This window comes from Mustela lutreola, chromosome 10 (genome assembly GCF_030435805.1).
Source record: "Mustela lutreola isolate mMusLut2 chromosome 10, mMusLut2.pri, whole genome shotgun sequence".
Classification (NCBI taxonomy): domain Eukaryota; kingdom Metazoa; phylum Chordata; class Mammalia; order Carnivora; family Mustelidae; genus Mustela; species Mustela lutreola.
The window spans coordinates 79,928,761-79,951,093 of record NC_081299.1 but is presented as its reverse complement, the minus strand read 5'-3'; the positions used below and the strand labels follow the sequence as shown (position 1 = coordinate 79,951,093).

The 22,333-nt window shown below is 45.2% G+C and overlaps 1 protein-coding gene across 1 annotated transcript in view; it reads left to right on the top strand.

Moving 5' to 3' along the window:
• Positions 1–22,333, top strand: part of ABCA4 (ATP binding cassette subfamily A member 4) — an 87,819-nt gene that overhangs the window by 31,208 nt on the left and 34,278 nt on the right. The window contains exons 12-23 of the mRNA XM_059136745.1: positions 553–727; positions 2,508–2,639; positions 4,191–4,330; positions 4,798–4,935; positions 5,879–6,072; positions 7,148–7,232; positions 10,058–10,263; positions 10,627–10,675; positions 14,525–14,790; positions 17,257–17,381; positions 17,848–17,946; positions 18,751–18,937. Of these exons, the coding sequence (XP_058992728.1) occupies positions 553–727; positions 2,508–2,639; positions 4,191–4,330; positions 4,798–4,935; positions 5,879–6,072; positions 7,148–7,232; positions 10,058–10,263; positions 10,627–10,675; positions 14,525–14,790; positions 17,257–17,381; positions 17,848–17,946; positions 18,751–18,937 (1,796 nt within the window). The remainder of the gene's footprint in view (positions 1–552; positions 728–2,507; positions 2,640–4,190; positions 4,331–4,797; positions 4,936–5,878; positions 6,073–7,147; positions 7,233–10,057; positions 10,264–10,626; positions 10,676–14,524; positions 14,791–17,256; positions 17,382–17,847; positions 17,947–18,750; positions 18,938–22,333) is intronic.

Here is a 22,333-nt window from a genome sequence, read left to right as displayed (position 1 = left end):
CCAAGGTGACCGGGAGAAGAACAGTTACAGGAATGGACATGGGAGAGTCTGAGGGAAAGTTGTTTTGGGAGGAAGATAAGGAGCCTGAGCTGCTACAGAAGCCCTTGAGGGTATACCCTACAGACTGTTGGAAATGACAGCCTGAGCTGAAGATTGAGCTTCGGGCTGACTCTCCGTATATATGGTGAGTGCCCTCTGGGTTCAAATTCCAGCTGTGCCTTTCATGAGCTGCGTGACCTTGATTGGATATTTGATGTCTCTGTGCCTTAGGTTTCCCCATCTATAAAGATGGGCATAATAACCTCTATCTCCATAGAGCTTCTATAAGGGTTAAATGACGTAATCCATATGAAGCACTTAAGCAATGCCTGGCACATAGTAACTGCTCAATAAATGTTAGGTACTATTATTACCATGATTATTTTGTAGTCATCCTTACAAAGGTCCCACCTAAAGTCATGGGGCCAAAAGACAGTGGTCTGGAGGTCGAGCCTTGAAGGATGTGTACATTAAAGCATTATATTTACATCATGTTCATTTTTTTCTTCCAAGATTCCTTCTTTGAACGTGAACTTCCAGGCTTGGTTCCTGGGGTGTGTGTGAAAAATCTGGTGAAGATTTTTGATACCTACAGCAGACCAGCTGTGGACCGTCTTAACATTACCTTCTATGAGAACCAGATCACGGCATTCTTAGGTCACAATGGAGCAGGAAAGACCACCACCTTGTGAGTTTTCAGGCAAAGAGCCTGGATTGCTCTTCTGTCGTATCATTTTCTGGCTCTGTTCTGCCTCATTAGCTGCAGTCTACTCTTTTCCATCGAGTGTTAGTGACAAAAATGTACTTTGTATTTGTGTCTGAAGAATGTGTAAAGCACACCGCAGTATTCAGAGCTCATTCGTGTATGTTTTATTTGATCCTCACAAGAAGTGGGAGAGGGAGTTGAAGTGAGTTTACTGCCCTCTTTGTGTGCTGGGAAAGTGGACATCTAGGGAGTTGAACTGACTTCCTGGGGTCATCGACTTGAGGGCAGGAGGCAGGTTTTTTCAGCTGTCTGGTCTCTCACACTGTAAACCTGTCCGCACATCCCACCCTCTCCAGAGTTACCGCCATCAGTGATGGTGCTAAAGTCACGGCCATCACCATCACATGCCCTTGGTCCATAGAGAACTACTTATTTTCAAAGAGGATTCTTTACCTACCTGTTTTGGAGAAAGTAAAAATGGTGTGCTCGGTAGAGGGCCCTGTGAGGTAACACCAGGCAACTGAAGATAAAGTTCAGGGAAGGTGCAAGCTCTGCGCTGAAAGGTCTGGAAGCTTCCCTAGCTTTTTAAGGGCCCAGAGCGCCATCTGCTGAGAAGGAGAACATGGCTAGCTAAGGTGTCCTAAGGAGCGGCAGAGGCAGCCCTCTCAAGGTGCAGGGAAATCCTGTGTTACACGGTCTTCAAGTCCTATGACCTCTTCCAGAGCGCCAGGAAGGAACAGCAGTATACACCCTACGTTGGAATGTTCTCTGAGGGAGGTTCAGTGTGAATGGAATGTGGGGCTGGTGCCATTACATTTGGTTCTGTTTCCCTCTAGCGGTTGATCAACAGAGATTTCAGCTTCTAAGTACAAGTTCAGGTAACCCGAGATTGTATCTGAACTCGGGGGAGGGAGCTGGCTGGGCCAGGCAGCACTAAATTCAACTGACTGCTCACCTTGTTGACTCATACGATCAGAAGGCCCAGAGCACCACCCAAGACCTCGGGGCTTCTCACAGCGAACACAGTCCTGCATCAACTGCTCAAATGCCACTTCTCCTGGGGCCTGAAACACACTGTTCAGTAAGAACAGTCCTAATACTTTCGAATTTTACTTTATGCTGGCCTGGCACGGTTCTAAGTGCTTTACAAGTATAAACTCATTAAACCCTCACAACAAACCCATGAGGTGTGGGCACCATTATTTCCCATTTTACCAAAAAAAAAAAAAAAAAAAAAAAAAAAGGCCGAAGTGGATATCGAGCTTTTTGTTTTGAATCCAGAAATGATATTGTTGGTGGTAATTCCTCTGCCTGCCTTCAATCACTTCATCAACAAATACATATCGAAGGACTGAGCTGTCATTAAGACCCTCCCCTATGCTTCATAATCATGATACCAGGCACTGTACTGAGCTATGCTCTGCACACCTTTCACTGAGCCCTACAGCACCAGGCTGTGATTACCGAGCCAGACAGGGTTGTTCCGTAGGGAATGTTGGGAACCCTGAGGACCCATCAGGGCCTGCCTGGGGCCCTAGGAATTAAAGAGAAGCAGAGAGGGCAGATGTGGACATCCGCAGTAGGGGCTGGATATACACACTGAGTCTAAGGCCTGTCTGGGAAATTGTTGGTCCCCACAGCTGATCGTGGTTTGGGTTCAACTGAGAGTCAAGGCAGAAGTCACTGTGAGAGTCCTCAGCAACTCTGGAGTCTGGGGCTGCCAAAGGTCATCTTTTCTGCCACTGACTCCTGCATTTGGCAGGTCAATCCTGACGGGTCTGTTGCCACCAACATCAGGGACAGTGCTCATTGGGGGAAAGGACATTGAAACCAGCCTGGATGAAGTCCGGCAGAGTCTTGGCATGTGTCCGCAGCACAACATCCTGTTCCACCAGTAAGTAGTACAGGAACTGAGACCCTCTCCATTCCTTATTCCCACCCTGCCCCCTACCAACACACATGTTCTCTAGGCCTGAGCTCGAGGATGCCAGTATGGGGGCCAGGAGGCAGTATTCTTGTTTGCTTTCCCACTGTTCAAGGTCCTTGGTCATGCTTGCTATGAGAAGTGTCCTTCAGAAAGTCAGACTATGCCTCTGGCACTGGGAGTAGAGGTCTACCCCCTCAGAAGAGTAATGCACCCCACACTCTGACAGATGCCCCTCACTCACCCTGAAATACTCCTCAGGGAACAAGAGAAGAGACCATTGTTCCTTTTTCTCTCTTAAGCCAGGCACTAAAAACTGACTTTTCAGGAGGCTTTTCAGTTGCTTTTTCCCCAAATTTTTATTTATGATTTAAAAGGTGATATATGGGGGTGCCTGGGTGGCTCAGTGGGTCAAGCCGCTGCCTTCGGCTCTGGTCATGATCTCAGGGTCCTGGGATCGAGTCCCGCATCGGGCTCTCTGCTCAGCAGGGAGCCTGCTTCCCTCTCTCTCTCTCTCTCTGCCTGCCTCTCTGTCTACTTGTGATCTCTCTGTCAAATAAATAAATAAAATCTTTAAATAAATAAATAAATGAATAAAAGGTGATATATGGGGTGCCTGGGTGGCTTTGTCAGTTAAACATCTGCCTTTGGCTCCAGTCATGATCCTGGAGTCCTAAAATTGAGCCCTGCATCAGGCTCCCTGCTCAGCGGGAGGCCTCTGCTCCCTCTCCCACTCCCCCTGTTCGTGTCCCCTCTCTCACTGTCCCTGTCTCTGTCAAATAAATGGATAGAAATCTTAAAAAAAAAAAAAGGAAAGAAAGAAAAGAAAAGAAGGGAGGAAATACAGATTAAAAGAAAAAAATAGAAGTCACCTGTCATTTCACCATCCAGAGATAACTATGGTTCACACCTTGGTATATGATTTTTCAGAACTTTCTCCTATGCGTGTATACATATATATATATTATTTAACATTATAAAGGAGAGTAAAGCTCTGCATATAATTTTGTAATCAGCCATTTTTAATGCGATTGTGTTTTTTTACTCAAGATACGAGCATTTTCATGTTATATATTCTTCAATAAAATAATTCTTATGTTTATATACTACACCATTGTATTAATGTACTGTCCTCTCTTATTAGATATTTAACAGGATCTGGGTTTTGTATTATTTTTTTTAATATATTTTATTTATTTATTTATTTGACAGAGAGAGAGATCACAATTAGGCAGAGAGGCAGGCAGTGGGGTCGGGGGTGGGGGCGGGAAGCGGGCTCTGCCGAGCAGAGAGCCCAATGCGGGACTTGATCCCAGGACCCTGAGATCATGACCTGAGCTGCAGGCAGAGGCTTTAACGCACTGAGCCACCCAGGCATCCCTTGTTTTGTATTATTAACAACACCACAATGAACATCTTCACTGCTAAAACTTGGTGCTCATCCTTACTTATTCCTGTAAGGTGCATCATTAGAGGTGGAACTGCTGAACTCATTGCCTCCCTCACTGCCCTGTCCCCTAGCCTCACAGTGGCTGAACACATCCTGTTCTATGCCCAGCTGAAAGGGAAGTCTTGGGAGGAGGCCCAGCTGGAGATGGAAGCCATGTTGGAGGACACAGGCCTCCACCACAAGAGGAACGAAGAAGCGCAGGATCTGTCAGGTGCTTGGTATTGGAAAAAGAGAGGGCTACAGATGGCAAATCCATTGTCTTCCAGGACACCGACAGAAGGGGAGGCTTCTAAGAAACCTCCTAAGAGCAGGAGCATGTCTCTAAAGTTACTCTGTGCACCTTAGAGGAACCCACCTCTGGATCATTTCCCTCATGGAACCCCACTGTCTTGTAGCAGCATAGGCTATATTTGTTCTGATGTTCGTGGGTTTGAACTAAAATGTGAGAATAGCCTTTAAATGGTCTTATCTGTTCCTGCACTTCTGCATTTCTTGCCTTTTCTGCATTTAAAGAGGCCTGCACTCCACTAGGTTTTGAACGCTGTATAAACATCTAAGGAGGCAGCATCAAGCTGCTTCTGGACATAAGACACAGTCCCCTTTATGCCACCAGCCCTGGGCCTTTCTCCTCCCGTCCTCCATGGCCCTGTGACCCTGTTGCCTTGTGTCAAACTCTAGGTGGCATGCAGAGGAAGCTGTCTGTTGCCATTGCCTTTGTGGGAGGTGCCAAGGTTGTCATTCTGGATGAGCCCACCTCCGGAGTGGACCCCTACTCACGACGCTCAATTTGGGACCTGCTCTTGAAGTATCGTTCAGGTAATGGCCACTGCTCGGTGCTCTGAGCTCTCACAGTGCCTTTGTCTGTGACCCTGGCTCTCACCATGGTGCTTTGCACCTGAGCATACTTAACAGCCATGACTACACTCTGACAGGGTGCAGCCAGTGACCTGAGTGAGCCAGAGTCCCATGGAAGCCTCCTGAAATATTTACACCAATAGAGACAGGAGGTCACTGATGGAGCAGCCTACTTCCCTAAATATTCTAAAAGGTTCTCTCAACCTGCAGCCTCTCTGGAGCAAGGTATGCAGCTCTAGGTGAAACTCCTCTTTGACTAAAAAGATGCAAGTCACATGCAGACATCCAGAAAGCTCCATGGCTGTCAGAAGGTCACTCAGGACAAGGTGTAAGGATGGCATGCACATGTCCAGTGCTCCAGAGGACCACAGCAGATAGCAGAGTCTCAGAGGGGGCCATGCTTCGCTCTCTCCCAGCACCTTCTAACCAGAGGGGGTAGGTCCAGAGCTCAGAGGGCCTGTGAACGTGATGGCATGGCTCAATCCCACGGTCAGTTTGCCATCCTGGCATCCTCACTACTGTTTTCTTCTAAGGACATCTCCCATTGGTTTCCAAGTATGTGTGTGTTCTTTGCAAAGACTGTAAGTGCAGTGCCTAATGATCCAGAGAGTACATACATATGGCACTCAATAGATGGTGACTGTAATAAATATGTCCCCTACACAGTGATTTATTGGAAGCAGGTCCAAAGTCAGAAGAGGTACTGTATGTGACAGTGCTTGACAGCATGCAGGATGCTAGAAAATGTTATTATTCTAGTATTCTGGACTTTGCTGCTGAATACTCTTTTTTATTGATCCACTTTGAGTTTTCATGACCATGTCACAGAGAGACTGTTCTACATCCTTTTCCCTCCAGCCCTGCCCGGGCCTGTCTGGTGATCCCCTGACCTCTGCCTTTGCAGGCAGAACCATCATCATGTCCACTCACCACATGGATGAGGCCGACCTCCTCGGGGACCGCATTGCCATCATTTCCCAGGGAAGGCTCTACTGCTCGGGCACCCCGCTCTTCCTGAAGAACTGCTTCGGCACGGGCTTCTACTTAACCCTGGTGCGCAAGATGAAAAACATCCAGAGCCAAAGAACAGGCTATGAGGTATGTGTGTGCCCAGGACAAGAGCCCATGTTGGGTCAGGAGAAATGCGCGGTGTGGTGATGCTATCCCTGGCTATCCCGTCGGGCTCTAGTGGTCAGGATCAACCTCCTTGTTCCTGAAACTCTTGGCAGATTTTGAAAAATGGATATTCTGAACCCTCCTACAGAGATGCTTTACCCCACATGAAACAAGCTGAGATTACGGTACTCTAGAACGCGGCATACTCATGTGGCATGTAGCCACAGAAATGTCTCGGGCTGCAAGGTGGCATGCTGGGAATCTGAGACTGGCTACTGAGGCCTCCTGTGTTTCATTCCAAAGCTTATGTTCCCTAACTAAACCCAAAGTCCGCTGGGAAATGAAAGCCAAGGAAAGGCATTCTTGGGAACTATATAACCTGAAAATGATAGAGCCAGACAATACCCTTTAGCAGAGACCCCCTCAGCATTGGCAAGAGACCAGGTTTGGGTCTGGGTAGCTGAAAGGTGTGGAGGACTGTGTCATCACAGGCAAATTCCTTGATTGCTTGTCAGTGTTGGTTCTTCGCACACAGAAAAGGAAACCGATCAGTTCAGCTTCTGCTTGTCAGGGACATGGAGACGATAAGTGAGAGAAAGCATTAGGAATGCCCTCTGGCCTCCTGGAGACCAGGCACCGTTCCTGGAGTGGTCAGGCTGGTTACTTTGTAGCATGACCTAGGCCTCCGGCTCCCATGATATTAGGGTCAGGCTGCCTCCAGGTTTTCCTGTCCTGGCCACAGGCCAGTGGGCATCCACAGGGTCAGAGGAGCAAAACGTCTTGCATAGGCCGCCTACAGCTGTCGCAAGATAATGACAAGCCAGGGGTGCCTTTCAGGTGCTGTTACTCTCTGTGCCTGACTCATACATTCACCAGGATAAAATCAAGTAGCCACAACCTCAGAGTGCTCACCTGAAGTAATACATAAAAATATGAGGGAGAGGGGCAAAATCTGTTGACCACTTTTGGCAGCAAGAAACAAATGAGGTGCAGTGAGGAAGGCATTTGGCCTCAGGAAGATGCTGTTGTTCAAGCGACTGACGCCTGTCTGTTGTAGGGGAACTGCAGCTGTGCGTCTGAGGGTTTCTCGAGCAGGTGTCCAGCCCACATAGATGAGATAACTCCGGAACAAGTCTTGGACGGTAAGGCCCTGGGGCAGGCTGTGTCTTGGTTCTTGTTTTGTGATCATCTCTTGAGATGGTTGGGTGTGTCCTGTTGTCAAACATAATGGGAGAAAAGAGAACACTCTGTGTATCTCTCAAGCCCATGGTCATGAAGTTGCTCATCTTTCCCTTTGACCTTCTCTTCCATTCCCAAAGAGACTTTAAAGCCCTGGGCCTAGGGCCTCCTCCCTTAATTGATGAATCCAGTGTTTGTTCACTGCTCGTCAGTGGCCCATGTTAAGCCTCCCTTCTTGTGTCCTTCTGTCCTGGTTCCAAGCAGCATTACTTAAGTATGGGGAGAAGGGCTACTGTAGGTCCCAGATGAGGCCCTCGGGTGAAGCCATAGTGACAGATGGCTCTCAGAGTGAACTTTTCCAGAGAGTCGGACTGCACAGAGTAGACAGCAAGTCACGCATCCTTGTTACACTCCTGACTTTTGCCTCAGTATCCCAACTTCCTAACAGTTCTCTCTTGAGTAAGGGTGCGTTAAACCTCGTCAGGGGCTCCTCCAGGAGATGTTGAAGAGGCTCTCGCTGGAAGCACTCATCCCACAGGATCTGACCTCAGGGACCCCAGGGACCCAAAGTGCTTGCCAACAACTCTTGCTGTCTTCCGTGAAGGCTCACTTCCATCCAACATCTGGGGTGCCTTTGCAAATGGAAGACCACACACCCCACATCCCTAAAAAGGAGCAAAATGAGACCCGTGTACTGACCCAGGTTGATGATGCGATGGTGGAGGAACTATCTGCTTAGCAAAGAAAATACAGAGTTCTCTATTTAGCACAAATTTTTTTTTTCTAAATCTGGAGAATTTGCTAACTGAAGTCTGGTGAAATAGGAAAACTAGACACTATTTATATACCATGCTTGAAATTTGAGGGAAAATGCCCAGACCTGCATCACATTCACTATGTTACCCATTCTTTGCATGGACAGAACCTGCGGCACCCAGGAACACATCCTTTCAAGGTGACAGCTCTGTGTCTTTTCCCTAGTCTGCCTTGCCGTGGGTCTTTCCCCGCTCGCTGAAGTTCCCTCCCAGGACAAATCTTGGTCAAGACATGGATAATTTTTAAAAACCAATACAGGAATGTACCAAAAATCAAGTTGGAAACAGGGCCTGCTGGCTAGAGTAATTTTTTAAAATATTCCTTTATTTCTAAACAAATGTCTATTTATTTATTTATTTTACTATAAGAGGGATGCTGTGAACCATATGAAGGAACACAGTAAGTCATTATGTAACAAATAAGAGAAAGAAGATCATTCTGCTCCCCAGTTAGTTCCTCTCAAGGCTTTTCCTTCTCACACAACCGTCCACCACACACACGGAGACCTCCCTGCCAGGCACTACAAGCCTGCTGCCCTCCAGGACTCCCTCTGGAAGGCTGACACACACGACTAAGACACAATTCCTGGGAATCCAGCAGCTTCAGCTCGATTTCCTTCCTCAGAGAACAATGTGCATGACCCCTGGAGAGCTGTTTAGGGCAAAGCTGCTTCCTCACACAAGGAGCCCTCCAGCCCCTGTGTGAAGTCATCCCAGAGCTAAAGACAACTGAGTCCTCTTTGTAAATCTGACATAAAACAAGCCTTCCAGTCCAGTTAGACAGAAGGACATGGATTGAAAGCCATGAAATCCCTCCACATGGGTCATTTTTAAAACAAAGGAAGCAAAGATCCCACCACGTGGCCTTAATTGAGAGGACTACTTGGCAGAAATGCATGAGACCTGGGTTCTGAGTCCCTAGAATCCCTCTCCCTTTGACCTGCTTCTCAAGATAATAGGGAACTGTCTCTTCACATACAAGCTTTAAAATTTTTTAACTAGATTTTTAATTTCAAAGTAATACATGCTTGTGCATAAAAATAAAAATTCTGACTATATGAGTATGTCGGGTAAATACTTGTTACTGGACATTTCCTCATGCCCCACATTGTACACCCCACACTCCATCCCCCCCACCCCAGTCTGACGCCACAGCTTCCTGCTCCCCTTCATCATTTCCTGGATCAGGGTGTTAAGGTTGGTTACTTTGTTAGTTGGAATAGGCAGGTGCAGTCTCAAGGGAAGCAGCTTATTCCTTCGAAGAATTAGACCAAGCACTGGTGTATGATTTAGGAAGGCGAGTTCTTCTCCAGCTTGGGCACCAGTCCCAGGTATGCATCTCAGGCAAGTGACCTATAGCTTGGACCAGACAAGGAAAATGAAAGCAAATTTGACTTAACCTTCAAGCCTGTGTTGAATTAAAATGAGCGACAACAATGATAAGAACTTTCTTACTAGAGATGATGTTCATGATTAGGGTAGCAGCTAATATTTACCTAGGCACCAGACATGTTATTCCAAGTGCTGTGTGGGTATTAACTCATTCAGTCCTCATAAATAATAAGAGTAAAGTGAGTGGGTGCCACTGTTTTCCCCTTTGAACAGATTAAAAAAACAAAACTGCTTGATGTTACATAGTTTGCAAGGGACAGAACATTTGATTGCACAAAGGAGAAAACTAGCAGAGGAGCATTGCATGACCTCCCCAAGTTTCCCTGACTGGTTAAGTGGGGAGTGCTGTGGCTTCCCTTTCCCTCTCTCTCTCAGTGCCCTTCACACGGTGAAATAAGCCAAAACAGAAGGGAGGCAGCATTATTCCTCTGCAGGAGTCACTACTGAGGAATGAAATGCCCCTTCCTCAAATGGGAAGTGGAAGAAAGTAGGGGATGTGAGCAAGCTCGCAGTCTCCCAGGTTCAGTTCTGGAAGACAGAGTTGATGTCAGTCTCTCTCTCTCTCTCTTTTTTTGTCCTAGGAGATGTGAATGAGCTGATGGATATGATACAACACCATGTTCCAGAGGCAAAGCTGGTGGAATGCATTGGTCAAGAACTTATCTTCCTTCTTCCAAATAAGAATTTCAAGCAGAGAGCATATGCCAGCCTTTTCAGAGAGCTAGAGGACACACTAGCCGACCTGGGGCTCAGCAGTTTTGGAATTTCTGACACTCCCCTGGAAGAGGTAAGCCAGAGATCCCAGCTGGCTTCCATCAGGAAGCAGAAAAGGAGCTTCTTTGCAGAAGTCAAATACTAGGGGGACGTTTCATAAGGGCCAAAAGCCATAACTTCCCACCCAGGTACAGCAGCTAGTTTCATTTTTGGCTCACTCCCTCAGGCCTCTGTCCATACAGAAACAGATTTCACGTGGCTGATGTCCCTGTGTGCATACACTTTTATATTGCCAGAAGACCGTGTTCTTAGATTAAATCACAACATATTTTCCTTCCATTAGGAAGTAGTACCCAACAAAACTGAGCTAGGGTTAGATTTTTTTCTGAGAATGGAATTGCCTAAACCAAATGTTCTCTTTTTCCTTTTTTGACAGATTTTTCTGAAGGTCACGGAGGATTCTGATTCAGGACCTCTGTTTGCTGGTATGGTTCCAGAGTGTGTTCCCTCACCATACACCCCAAGCTCTGTATTGAAAATCAAAGGAAAATTTTATGAAACAACAAAGCAGGAAATTCTCCTCTATTGTATTTATCTGACCCTCCAATATCCCACATTTTGCATTCTTAGTTCCTTTAAATGACAGAGGAATGACAAGTGGAATTAGATCTGGGTAGAAAGACTCTAGATGAATCAGGATTCTTAAGGCGGTCAAGCTGGGAGCTTCACCACCCCGAAGCTTCTCATCCCACTTCCGTGTCTCCTATACCTGCCACCTCACCATCCTCATCTGCTCCTCTTATCTCCACCAGGCCTCTGATCCACTCCTGTCTGCATGAGTGACAGCTCACAGAGTCCCTAGAGATAATGGTGACAGTGAATACAACCCAGATGCCAGCTGGAATCTTCTGGCCTCTTTGAGAGAGAGATAAAATTATTCTGAACCTTCATTTAGTGCCCTATGGAAACTTGCCACTGTGGAAGTCATAACTTCTGCGGATTTGGGGGTCTCTCTTCTACATGTGTGAGCCCGGGCACCAACTAGCCCCTCCTGTGATTTCTACCAAAACCCCAGAGGCACACAAAGCATTCATGAGTGAGTTTACTCTGAAGCATAGGGTATAGGGAGAGGGACATACAGGTGGGATCACCTGCCATGACACAGGCCACTTCTGACAGAATAAAAGGCATCCACCCTCACTGATAAAATCCTCTGTCTGGCTCCTCACTCTCCATTCTGTTTTCCTCTCTCCTGTTCACGGGCAAAGCTGCATGCCATTCTCCTTCGATGCCTTGGGCTCCTGCTACTGGTTACCTTTTTCTACCCAGTATAGTAACATCATAGTATTTTCCTGTGCAAAGACCATTTCCTCCCTGTGAAGTTTCTGATGCCAACTCTTAAGATATATGGTTTTCATCTTGCTTCATAAGTGGTCTCAGATGTCTGTTTAGCAGCTATGCCTAGAACTACCAGTGTTCAAATACACCAGCCCAAATGTGCTGCCTGGCCCAGATGAGTCGTGTGGTGGCCAGAAGAAGCAGGAATCCTGACAGAGTTGGGAGGGAAGGGCAGTCTGCCGGAGAGGGCAGGGGCAACTCACCATGGGACCCAGGTGTTCTTTCCAGCTTTAAAGACACAGAAATGGAATTTTCCAGGTCACCCAAAAACAAAGGCTTACATTAACCAAGATGAGGATGAAAATATACAAATTTATAACAGAAGCTGTGATGTTTTCAAGAGTTGGGGCTTTCATCAGCCCAAAATACTCCTTAATAGTTAGATCTTCTCAGGTGAAGAGAAATTGGACATCAGAAGACTGGTCAGCCTGGGCATAGAGTAGGGTGTTCCAAAGAAACATGCAGGGATTGAGGTTAAGAGTGTAGCCTCTAGAGTAAGAGAGATCTCCATAATTGGCTCCACAATTTGCTAACTGAGTAGCTTTGGATAAATGCTTAGCATATTTGTACCTCAGATCCCTCATCTGCAAAATGGGGTAAATAATAGTACCCAAATTTTAGGATTATTCAATTGAATGAGTTAATATGTGCCAAGTTTTAACACAGTATGTGATTTCTGATTAAGATTAAGCAACATCCTAATTTACAAATCATCTTTTACTTCAAAAATTTTAGCCCTTTATACTTCATAGAGCATGTAACACCCATTGTTTTGATTGTTACTATAATTGCATGAGGCCGCTAAGACAGGGGTTAGCCCCATCTGGGGGAAACTGAGCTCACACAGATTGGATAACTTGCTTTAAAGTCAAACAGCCTTCTGAGTCTAACTCCCTGGCTTTAGCTCTCAAACTAGGACCAAGTCCACACTCTCACTGCCTCCCATTTTTCAGATGGATAAATGCATGTTTTAATTGGCTCAGTTTTAGAGGATGACACTTTCTGATCTTATCTCTAAAGTCTGAAGGAACTTGTAGCTATCCATTGGGGTACCAAGTTTCAAGGTACCAAAAGGCTGTGTGACCTCTAAAGGTGTGGCTCACAGCCACTGACCACTAGAGGGCAGCAGGAAGCCAGGAACAAATAGGGTTTTGACTGCCCTCCACTGGCACCCTCAGCTCTTGCCTCCACAGTGGTCTCCAGTCTGGATGGGCCATCAGAGAGCAAAGCTCAGGGGATCCTACCAGAAGAAAGGCCAACCACAGCACACAACACATATGAGCTCACGGGGCACCTTAGTGACTCTGTCAGTTAAGCACCCAACTCTTGGTTTCATCTGGGGTGATGATCTCACAGTAGTGTGATCTATAGCCCTGCATTGGGCTGCCTACTTAGCAGGGAGTCTGCTTCTTCTCTCCCTCTCCTCTTCCCCTCTTCTGCTCGTACTCTCTCACTCTCTCTTTAAAATAAATCCATCTTGGGGCGCCTGGTGGCTCAGTTGGTTAAGTGACTGCCTTCAGCCCAGGTCATGATCCTGGAGTCCTAGGATGGAGTCCCGAGTCAGCCTCCCTGCTGAGCAGGGAGGCTGCTTCTCCCTCTGACCCTACCCCCCCTCATGCTCTCTGTCGAATAAATAAAAAATCTTACCAAAAAATAAAATAAATCTTAAAAATAAAAAAAAATCTGACCCCAAATTAGGGAAAGGAGGTAGGAGCAATGGGGCTCTGGCACTAGATCATGAGTGAACCTGAGGAAGCCAGGTTGCGGCATTGCAGGTGTCCATGCGTGTTAAGTGGAAGGATGACTGGGCTGACCCAACTCCCTTTGCAGCTGCCCTTGTGCTGGGGGACTTTAGGACAGGTTAGGAAAGCAGCTAGAGACCAACGAGCGGTCCTCTAGGCTCTCCCTTTATGTCCAACAACACTTTCTACAAAATTAACATTAATCAGTGATGATGAACTATAGCTTCAACATAACTAATGACTTGCAGTGAGTAGTTCTTAAAGCATATTTACACATTAGCTCGTTTAATCCTCATAACAATCCTGTGAAATGTTTTCATTTTCATTTTACAGAGGAGAAACCTCGGATTCAGACAGTCCAATTTATGCATCTAGTAAGAGTCAGGATTCAAACCCAGGTCACCTAACTCTTAGCCTTTCCACCACTTCTCAGTGGCCTCTAAGAATTTAGAAAAAAAAAAAAAATCAATTCTGACTTTTACTTAAGTCCACAGGTTACACATGAATGTATTGTGCTGTTTAAAAATTCAAATAATACAAAAAAGGCTAAAATCACCCTTCTCCTTCATCCCCACCCCTTATCCAACTCTCCTCCTGCAGTGGTAACTTCTATTAATAGTTGGTAGGTGTTCCATAAGAGCTTTTCTCTTATATCTGTATGTGTTTATATGTGTATAGCATATAATTTGTTATATGTGATATACGTGCTCTCTAACACAAATGTGATCTTATTACACATATTGCTCTGTAACGTTGATTTTTTTTTTTTTTTACTTAGCTATATGTTTTAGACCTCTCGGTCTAAATGTTTTAGACCATTTATATGGTCTTCTCTTTAGCTACTGTAGAGAATTTTTTAAGGATTTCAGGTAATTCTGTCTATAGATGATTTACACTAAAAAATAGAATTGTCATTTTATTTTTGTTTATTTATTTTCTTTTTAGTAGGCTCCACACCCAATGTGGGGCTTAAACTCATGACCCCTGAATTTAAGAGTCATAGGCTCTGCTGACTGAGCCAGCTAGGTGTCCCCCAAAATAGAATGTTTAAAAGCATATTAACAGACCTGGCCTGATACTTTGTTGCTAATTTAAATGAAAGGGAAAACCAGAGCAGTAAGAAAATAAAGAGCACATGAAAGCCATAACCTGCAAGTAATTTTCTAAATTTATTAATTCAATCTTCCAAATCAGGTGGCACTCATCAGAAAAGAGAAAACGTCAGCCTCCAACACCCCTGGCTGGGTCCCAAAGATAAGGCCAGACAGATTCCCCAGGGCTCGGATGGCTGCTCTGCGGAGCCAGCTCCTCCCCGGGGGGGCCAGCCCTCCTCGGAGCCTGAGCCTGAGCACCGCAGCCGGCTCAACACAGGGGCACCCCTTCTCCTCCAACATGTGCAGGCGTTACTGATCAAGCGGTTCCACCACACTGTGCGCAGCCACAAGGACTTCCTGGCCCAGGTATTACTGTCGGTCCTTGCCTGCGCTTGGCTGCCTGCCCTCTCCTGGCCTTTCCCTCCTCTCCTAGGCTTTCTCCTGTTGGAGCTTCAAACAGGGATAGGCACTCTCTTTAGGTCTTGTCGGCTTTGCTTGCTCCTTGCCACCTTGATTTCAATTCTTAGTAACATAAAGATTCTTCGTGTTCGACCTGCTTAGCAGAGAAAATAACAGTGAATGTATTAAGACTTTTCACTTCTGGGCGCCTGGGTGGCTCAGTGGGTTAAAGCCACTGCCTTGGGCTCAGGTCATGGTCCCAGGGTTCTGGGATCGAGTCCCACATCGGGCTCTCTGCTCAGCAGGGAGCCTGCTTCTCTCTCTCTCTCTCTCTCTCTCTCTCTGCCTGCCTCTCCATCTACTTGTGATCTCTCTCTGTCAAATAAATAAATAAAATCTTAAAAAAAAAAAAAAGACTTTTCACTTCTACAGTAAAGGGTAAAGTCATATTTGCATTCATTTTTGCTATGACCCTACATATCAACGTTATTGGCCTCTTTTCTCTTTTTACTCTTTTCTTAAATTAACTTCTTAATTTTAACTCCAGTATTATTAACCCACAGTGTTATATTAGTTTCAGGTGTACAGTACGGGCAGTGATTTCTGCAATTCTGTATGTGACTCAGTGCTCATCATGACCAGCACACTCCTCAGTCCCCATCACCTATTTCACTCCCCACTTTGGTAACCATCACTTTGTTCTTATAGTTGAGAATCTGTTTCTTGGTTTGTCTCTCTCTTTTTCTTCCCTTTGCTCATTTGTTTTGTTTCTTAAGTTCCACATATGAGTGAAATCATATGGTATTTGTCTTTTACTTATTTCACTTAGCATTATATTCTTTAGCTCCATCCATGTCATTGCAAATGGCAAGATTTCATTCTTTTTTATGACTGAGTAATATTCTATTATATATGTCTCATGTCTTCTTTATCCATTCATCTACCCTTGGACACTTGGGCAACTTCCATAGTTTGGATATTGTAAATAATACTGCACTAAATACAGGGGGCCATGTGTCCCTTTGAATTAGTGTTTTTGTATTTGGGGGGTAAATATACAGTTCTGCAATTACTGGATCATAGGATAGTTCTATTTTTATTTTTTTGAGGAATCTCCAGACTGTTTTCCATAGACGCCGCACCAGTTTGCATCCCCACTGAGGACTCCTTTTCCTCTACATCCTTGCCAACACCTGTTTCTTGTGTTTTTGATTGTAGCCATCTGACAGGTATGAGGTGATATCTCACTGGGGTTTTGATTTGCATTTCTCTGATGATGAGTGCTGTTGAGCATCTTTTCATGTGTCTGTTGGCCATCTGTCTTCTTTGGAGAAATGTCTGTCCTGTCTTCCGCCCATTTTTAAATTGAATTACTTGTTTTGGGGGTGTTGAGTTGTATCAGTTCTTTATATATTTTGAATTCTAACCTCTATCAGATATGCCACTTGCAAATATCTTCTCCCACTCCGTAGGTTACCTTTTAATTTTGTTGATTACTTCCTTTGCTGTGTAAAAGCATTTTATTCTGATGTAGGTTCAATAGTTCTTTATTTTTGTTTTTATCTCCCTTACCTCAGGAGACATAACTAGAAAAATGTTGCAATGGCCAATGTCAGAGAAATGACTTCCTGTGCTCTCTTCTAGGATTTTTATGGTGTCTGTTCCCACATTTAGGTGTCTTATCCATTTTGAGTTATATCTGTGCATGGTGTAAAAAAGTGGTCCAGTGCCATTCTTTTGCATGTAGCAGTATAGTTTTCTTAGCACCATTTTTTGAAGAGACTGTCTTTTTCCCACGGCTTATTCTTTCCTCTTTTGTCAAAGATTAATTGAGGGTTTATTTCTGGGCTCTCTATTGTGGTCTAATGATCTATTTTTCTGTTTTTGTGACAGTACCATACTGTTTTGATTACTACAGTTTTGTAATATAACTTAAAGTCTGGAATTGTGATGCCTGCAGTTTTGTTTTTCTTTTTCAAAATTGCTTTGGCTATTCACAGTCTTTTGTGGTTCCATACAAATTTTAGGATTGTTTGTTCCAGCTCTGTGAAAAATGCTGTTGGTATTTTGATAGAGATTGAATTCAACCTGTAGATAGTTTTTGGCACTCTTTTTTAAAAAATATTTTTTAATTTTTAAAATTTTTTTTTATTCAGATGCAGAAACCAACAGACACAGTTCACTTCTGGCTGAACATTGATTGGCTACCTCAATGCTCAGTGTTGGCCTACTTCATTCATTCCTCAGTGGCCACCAGAACAGTCTGTTTTCTCTTACACCTCTTGCCTTTGCATGTCTTCCCTTATAATGTTCCCCAGAAAACTGACCTTCTACAAGATAAATGCTTAGAAGAATGAGAGTGTGTGTGTTGGGTGTGGGGGGGGGGTGTCTTTAGCATACCCAGCTCACATTGCCATGTTTATTTTCCAACAGATTGTCCTTCCAGCCACTTTTGTGTTTTTGGCTCTGATGCTTTCCCTCGTCGTCCCTCCCTTTGGTGAATATCCGGCTTTGACCCTTCACCCCTGGATGTATGGGCAGCAGTACACGTTCTTCAGGTGCGTAGACTCATCCCTAAAAGTTATCATTCACCCCATGGGTTGTGGGGCTCCCAGGTCAGCCTGCTTGCAGGGACCTTCCCCTTTCCACAGCAACCAATGTGGTAGGGGGACTGGACTGCCCTCCAAAAGGAAGTTAATGTACCTGTCACTTGGGAAAGGTGACCCCAAGTGGACAACGGGGACTGCCAGGTGTAAGGAAATAAAAAGTAAAGGTTGGATGAGTAGGTTGAACTCCATCCTTTTGAGGCACCGACATGATACAACAGCAGATCTCCAGGTCTGTGGGAGCAGCACCCTTCCTTCCCAGCACCCTACAGCCACCCCTAGGCAGCGTTCTGTGGCTTGCATTCATGCCCAGCATGGAGCAGCTGTTCCGTGCACGCCTGTCAAGTTGCATGTTAGCTGCTTTGTCCCTTTGTCCCAGTCATGCACCTGTCAAGTAAGCCCCTCTCACTCTGTCTAGTTTGGACCAGCCAGGCAGTGAGCAGCTGGCAGCACTTGCAGACATCCTCCTGAACAAGCCGGGCTTTGGCAACCGCTGCCTGAAGGAAGAGTGGCTTCCGTAAGTCCCTGAGAACCCCTGTCCTCCCATCAACGACTGCCCCAGGGGAGCCCTGAGGGTGGGGTCCCAGGCTGGCAGGTTAGGAGAGGTCCCATCTCCATCCCACTCTCCGTTCACAGGTGCTTCCTCATCCCTGACCTTCACCCGCCTCTCCTTCAACACCCAGTGCAAGGGTGTCTCCACCTCTTAGGAATCCCCTGCACCACTGGGCAGCTCTGTATTTCTAGAACTCCCAATATAGAAAGTTCCGTACTAAGTTGACATATGCTTCCCACAGTGTATTTGAAAGGAATCTGAACAGGCAAAGGAGGGAGATGGGGGGTGTGCTATTGTTGAACTGGACCTAGAATGGCATTAATTACACAACTTTCAATTGCTGGAAGTACAGAGACGAGAGCTACAGAGGGCAACTGAAGCCCAAGCATCCTTAAATTTCAGTGTAATTGTAATGGCTTCTCTCATTCAGTAGTTTTCAGAGCTGTAGGTAAGGACCCAAACAGACGCAGCTCCAACTCCTCTTTTATTGGTTCTGTTTCTCAACAGCTAGAGGTACCAGGAGGAAGAAGGGAGATAAAACAGTCCACAGAGTAGATAGTTATTGCCCAGACCCACGCCTAGTCAATCAACAAAATTCTGGTCTTGAGTTTTTTTGAGCAGAAACTACCTTCCAAGAATAGAAGAAGAAAATATGTGGGTCTGCGGAGATAGAGGAAAGGCTAAGGAGAAGGTTGGGCACTATTTCTCATTTTTAGGGATTTTTATCAACTGGAGCTACTTGTGAAATATTTTCTTGCCTTCCATGAGGGAGTACCCCTGTGTCAATTCAACCCCCTGGAAGACTCCTTCTGTGTCCCCGAACATCACCCACCTGTTCCAGAAGCAGAAATGGACGCCAGAGGACCCCTCGCCCTCCTGCATGTGCAGCACCAGAGAGAAGCTCACCATGCTCCCTGAGTGCCCTGAGGGCGCAGGGGGGCTCCCACCCCCTCAGGTACCTCGACCCTTGATGGGAAGCCAGTGGCCCTGAGTCTGCCCATGACAGCAGGGATTGGGGGAAATGCACTGTGCCTCCTGAGTTTCTAGCTGACTAATATTTCAAACTTAGAGCTGAGGGAGGACCCAGAGGAGTCCTTGGGTCCTCTCAGAGGGGCATGCTTAAAGGCACTGTCTCAACTAGTTACTCCATTTTCCACCAGGCACTCCCTCTTCAGTCTAATAAAAAAAAATAAAAAACAACTTTAAACATTAAAAAATATACTAGTCAGGTTGCCTGGGTGGCTCAGTAGATTCAGCATCTACCTTTGGCTCAGGTCATGATCCCAGGGTCCTAGGATCAAGTCTTGCATTGGACTCCCTGCTCAGCGAGGAGCCTGCTTCTCCCTCTGCCAGCCACTCCCCCGCTTGTGCTTTCTCTGTCTCTGACAAATAAATAAAATCTTTTTTTTAAGCATTAAAAAAAGAAAAAATATATGCAAGTCATGTGTGCTTGTTACAGAAAAATTAGAAAATATGGTTAAGTCCGAAGAAAAGAAATCATCCTATAATTGGAAATAACCAATAACATTTGCTTTTTATCTATACAGGCTTATATTCAAAACACTGTTTTGAAACCTGCTGTTTTCACTTAGAAACATATCATGAACATATGTTCATGTTAATAAATATATACACATCATCACTTTTAATCTCTGCATACTGTCCCATAGTTTCATTTAATTTGTTTAACCTCTCATCGAACATGTGAGTTTTCAATATTTTCCATTTTAAACAATGTAGTGTCCCTTCAAATGCATATGTATTTGCACACTTGTTAACAACCTAATTAAGACATTTGGCACACGCTGTGTAACCAACATACATACGCTGCTTGCTTGCATACACGTGCGTGTGCGTACACACACAAACATAGCCAGTTACCTACATTTGTCTCTGAGCAGCATCCTCTTTTGGGAGTTCTTTTTATTTAAGATTTTATTTATTAATTTGAGAAAGAGAGGGAGGGAGAGAGTGATCACGAGCAGGCAGAGAGAGAGGTAGAAGCAGAGTCCCCACTGAGCAGGGAGCCCAATGTGGGGCTCAATCCCAGGATGCTGGGATCACAACCTTAGCCAAAGACAGCCGCTTAACTGACTAAGCCACCCAGACGCCCTCTTTTGGGAGTTCTGAACTTGATGTATCACCCCAGTGAGCCTCTCCCAGGGGCATCAGAGATAGTGAAAGGGGTCAGAGAAGTCTTCCTCTCTCTTCAGTTACTAACAAGCCTCCCAGCTGACTGGCATGGAACTGGGTCTTGTGTGGCCTTCTCTAACGATCTGCCAGTGAATGAACGATTCCCTGATAATCAGCATGTCCTAGTGGGATGAGCACCAGCATTGGTGTCAGAGAGCCCCAGGCTAGTTACTTGGCCTCTCTGAGCCTTCATTTCCTCATTTATAAGTTAAAGATAACTACTTATTTCATAGTGTTATCATGAAAAGTCAATGAAATAATGTGGGTAAAGGAACTATATTATTTAGAAGTAGATTCAGCTCAACTGAAGACAACTTCAAACTGACGGAAGACAATCTCAAACGGACCGTGGATAAAATAAGACACAGTTTGTATTCCTCTCAAGTGAAAGTTCATGCAGGCAGTCTGTCACATTGTGTTTTGTTGCTTCTCCCTGGTAAACACGGCTTAGCCTCATTGGCCAATCTGGCAGAATCTACTTTCCTGGTAGCGGAACAGAAGGAATAGAAGACAAAGAGAGTGCACAGTGTACTGATGCTCTATCTTTTAAGGAAGATTTCCAGAAGCTACCACTTTGCACTTTCTCTTATACACGATTAGCCAGAACTAAACATCAGGAAAGACTGGAAACTCTGTAGTCTTTATTCTGGGAGGCCTTGAACCCAATTAAAAAAAAAAAAAAAAAAAAAAAGTCCGTTACTATGGCATACCCAGAAGGGCAGAGCGCATAATGGGGGACAACTAAATTTTGCCATAGCATCAGTCACAGCTGCTGGCCTATAAGTGAGTCTGTGTTTGTGAGCATCCTCCTATCTTTCTCTTTTTTTATTTGCTAAAAGCATATACCTTTGTATTTCTCAAGCAGTACGTTTTCCCTTTGAATCACGACTCAGCCACTGCAGCATCACAGAGATCTCAGAAGAGGGAATCAGGGAGCTTGTTCCAATTCTCTGTACCCCAAGAGGAAGCTTTGCTTCTTCTGGGATGACTGAGGGAACCTCGGCTGCTTCTGTTCAGATACATCAGGCAGTGGGACACAGCACAAGAGTCCTTGGCTGGGAACACAGGGGAGGAAGGCGAAGCAGAGCTACGTGGAAATTCGTTTCCTCAGTGGATCCTACCTTCAAGACTTCCTGCCTAGCTAAGGAGCTTTTCTTTTCAATAATGAGTCCTTGGTTCCTGGTGGGAAAATTTAACAGATCTCCATAGCCAGAGTCCTGGAAAAAGGCAAGCCAGTCCTGTGATTCTATTTTTTTTTTTTTAAATCACTTTTGCTTTTCCTCACTATCACTGATGCTTCTCTTGGGAGCAAAGTTGAATCTCAGGCATCAGCTCAGGAGGTGCTGTGTGTATTTGTGTGTCTTTTACACACACACATACACGCATGCTCACAGTTAGTCCCACTCACCCCACTCATTCAAACACACTCTCCTATTCAGCCTGGAATAAAGCCAAAGTGTATGGGCTTCCCTCAGAGCTAGTAAATTGTACACATCAGAAAAATGGGGGTGGTGATGCAATCTTCCCTAGGTTTCCTTCCTGTCCTAACAGTCTTTGAATGGTGGCAGGTCCTGATGTGGAACTGCTCCATTCCTGACTTCTAGAATACACAGAGATCAAGTTGTAGGAGTCTTTTATTTGGTAGAATTTTTAGAAAATAATTTATCGCAAATTACCAGACACCAGCAACTCTCCCAGCCTAGTTTCTACCAGGGTAGCATGGCAGGTCCCCCGGGTGCCATTCTTAGCTTAAGAAGCAGGTGATAGAGTGAAAAGAGCAGGGCTAGGGAGACAGACCAATGTAGGTTCAAATCCTAGCTCAATCCTAGCTCAAATTCTAGCTCAACCCACAGGTCACTTCTGTGACCAGGTGCAAGTTAGCTGAGCTCTCTCGACCTCGGTTTCTCTGACTGTAAATTAAAGCAACAGTTTTTCCCTACGAGTATAATGATTAAGGGAGACAATGAATATAGAGCATTTAACAAAGCGCCTGACACACAGTAAGCATTCAGTAGATGCTAGTTCTCCTAGCATTGGAGGAACCAAGTGAAGAAAGTAAATTGAAGAGAAGTAAAATGGGAAAGGGGTGGGAGAGGCAGAAAGTGTATAAGAACAAATAGAATGGTATGTGATGGTATGTGTGATGTGTTTTTAATTT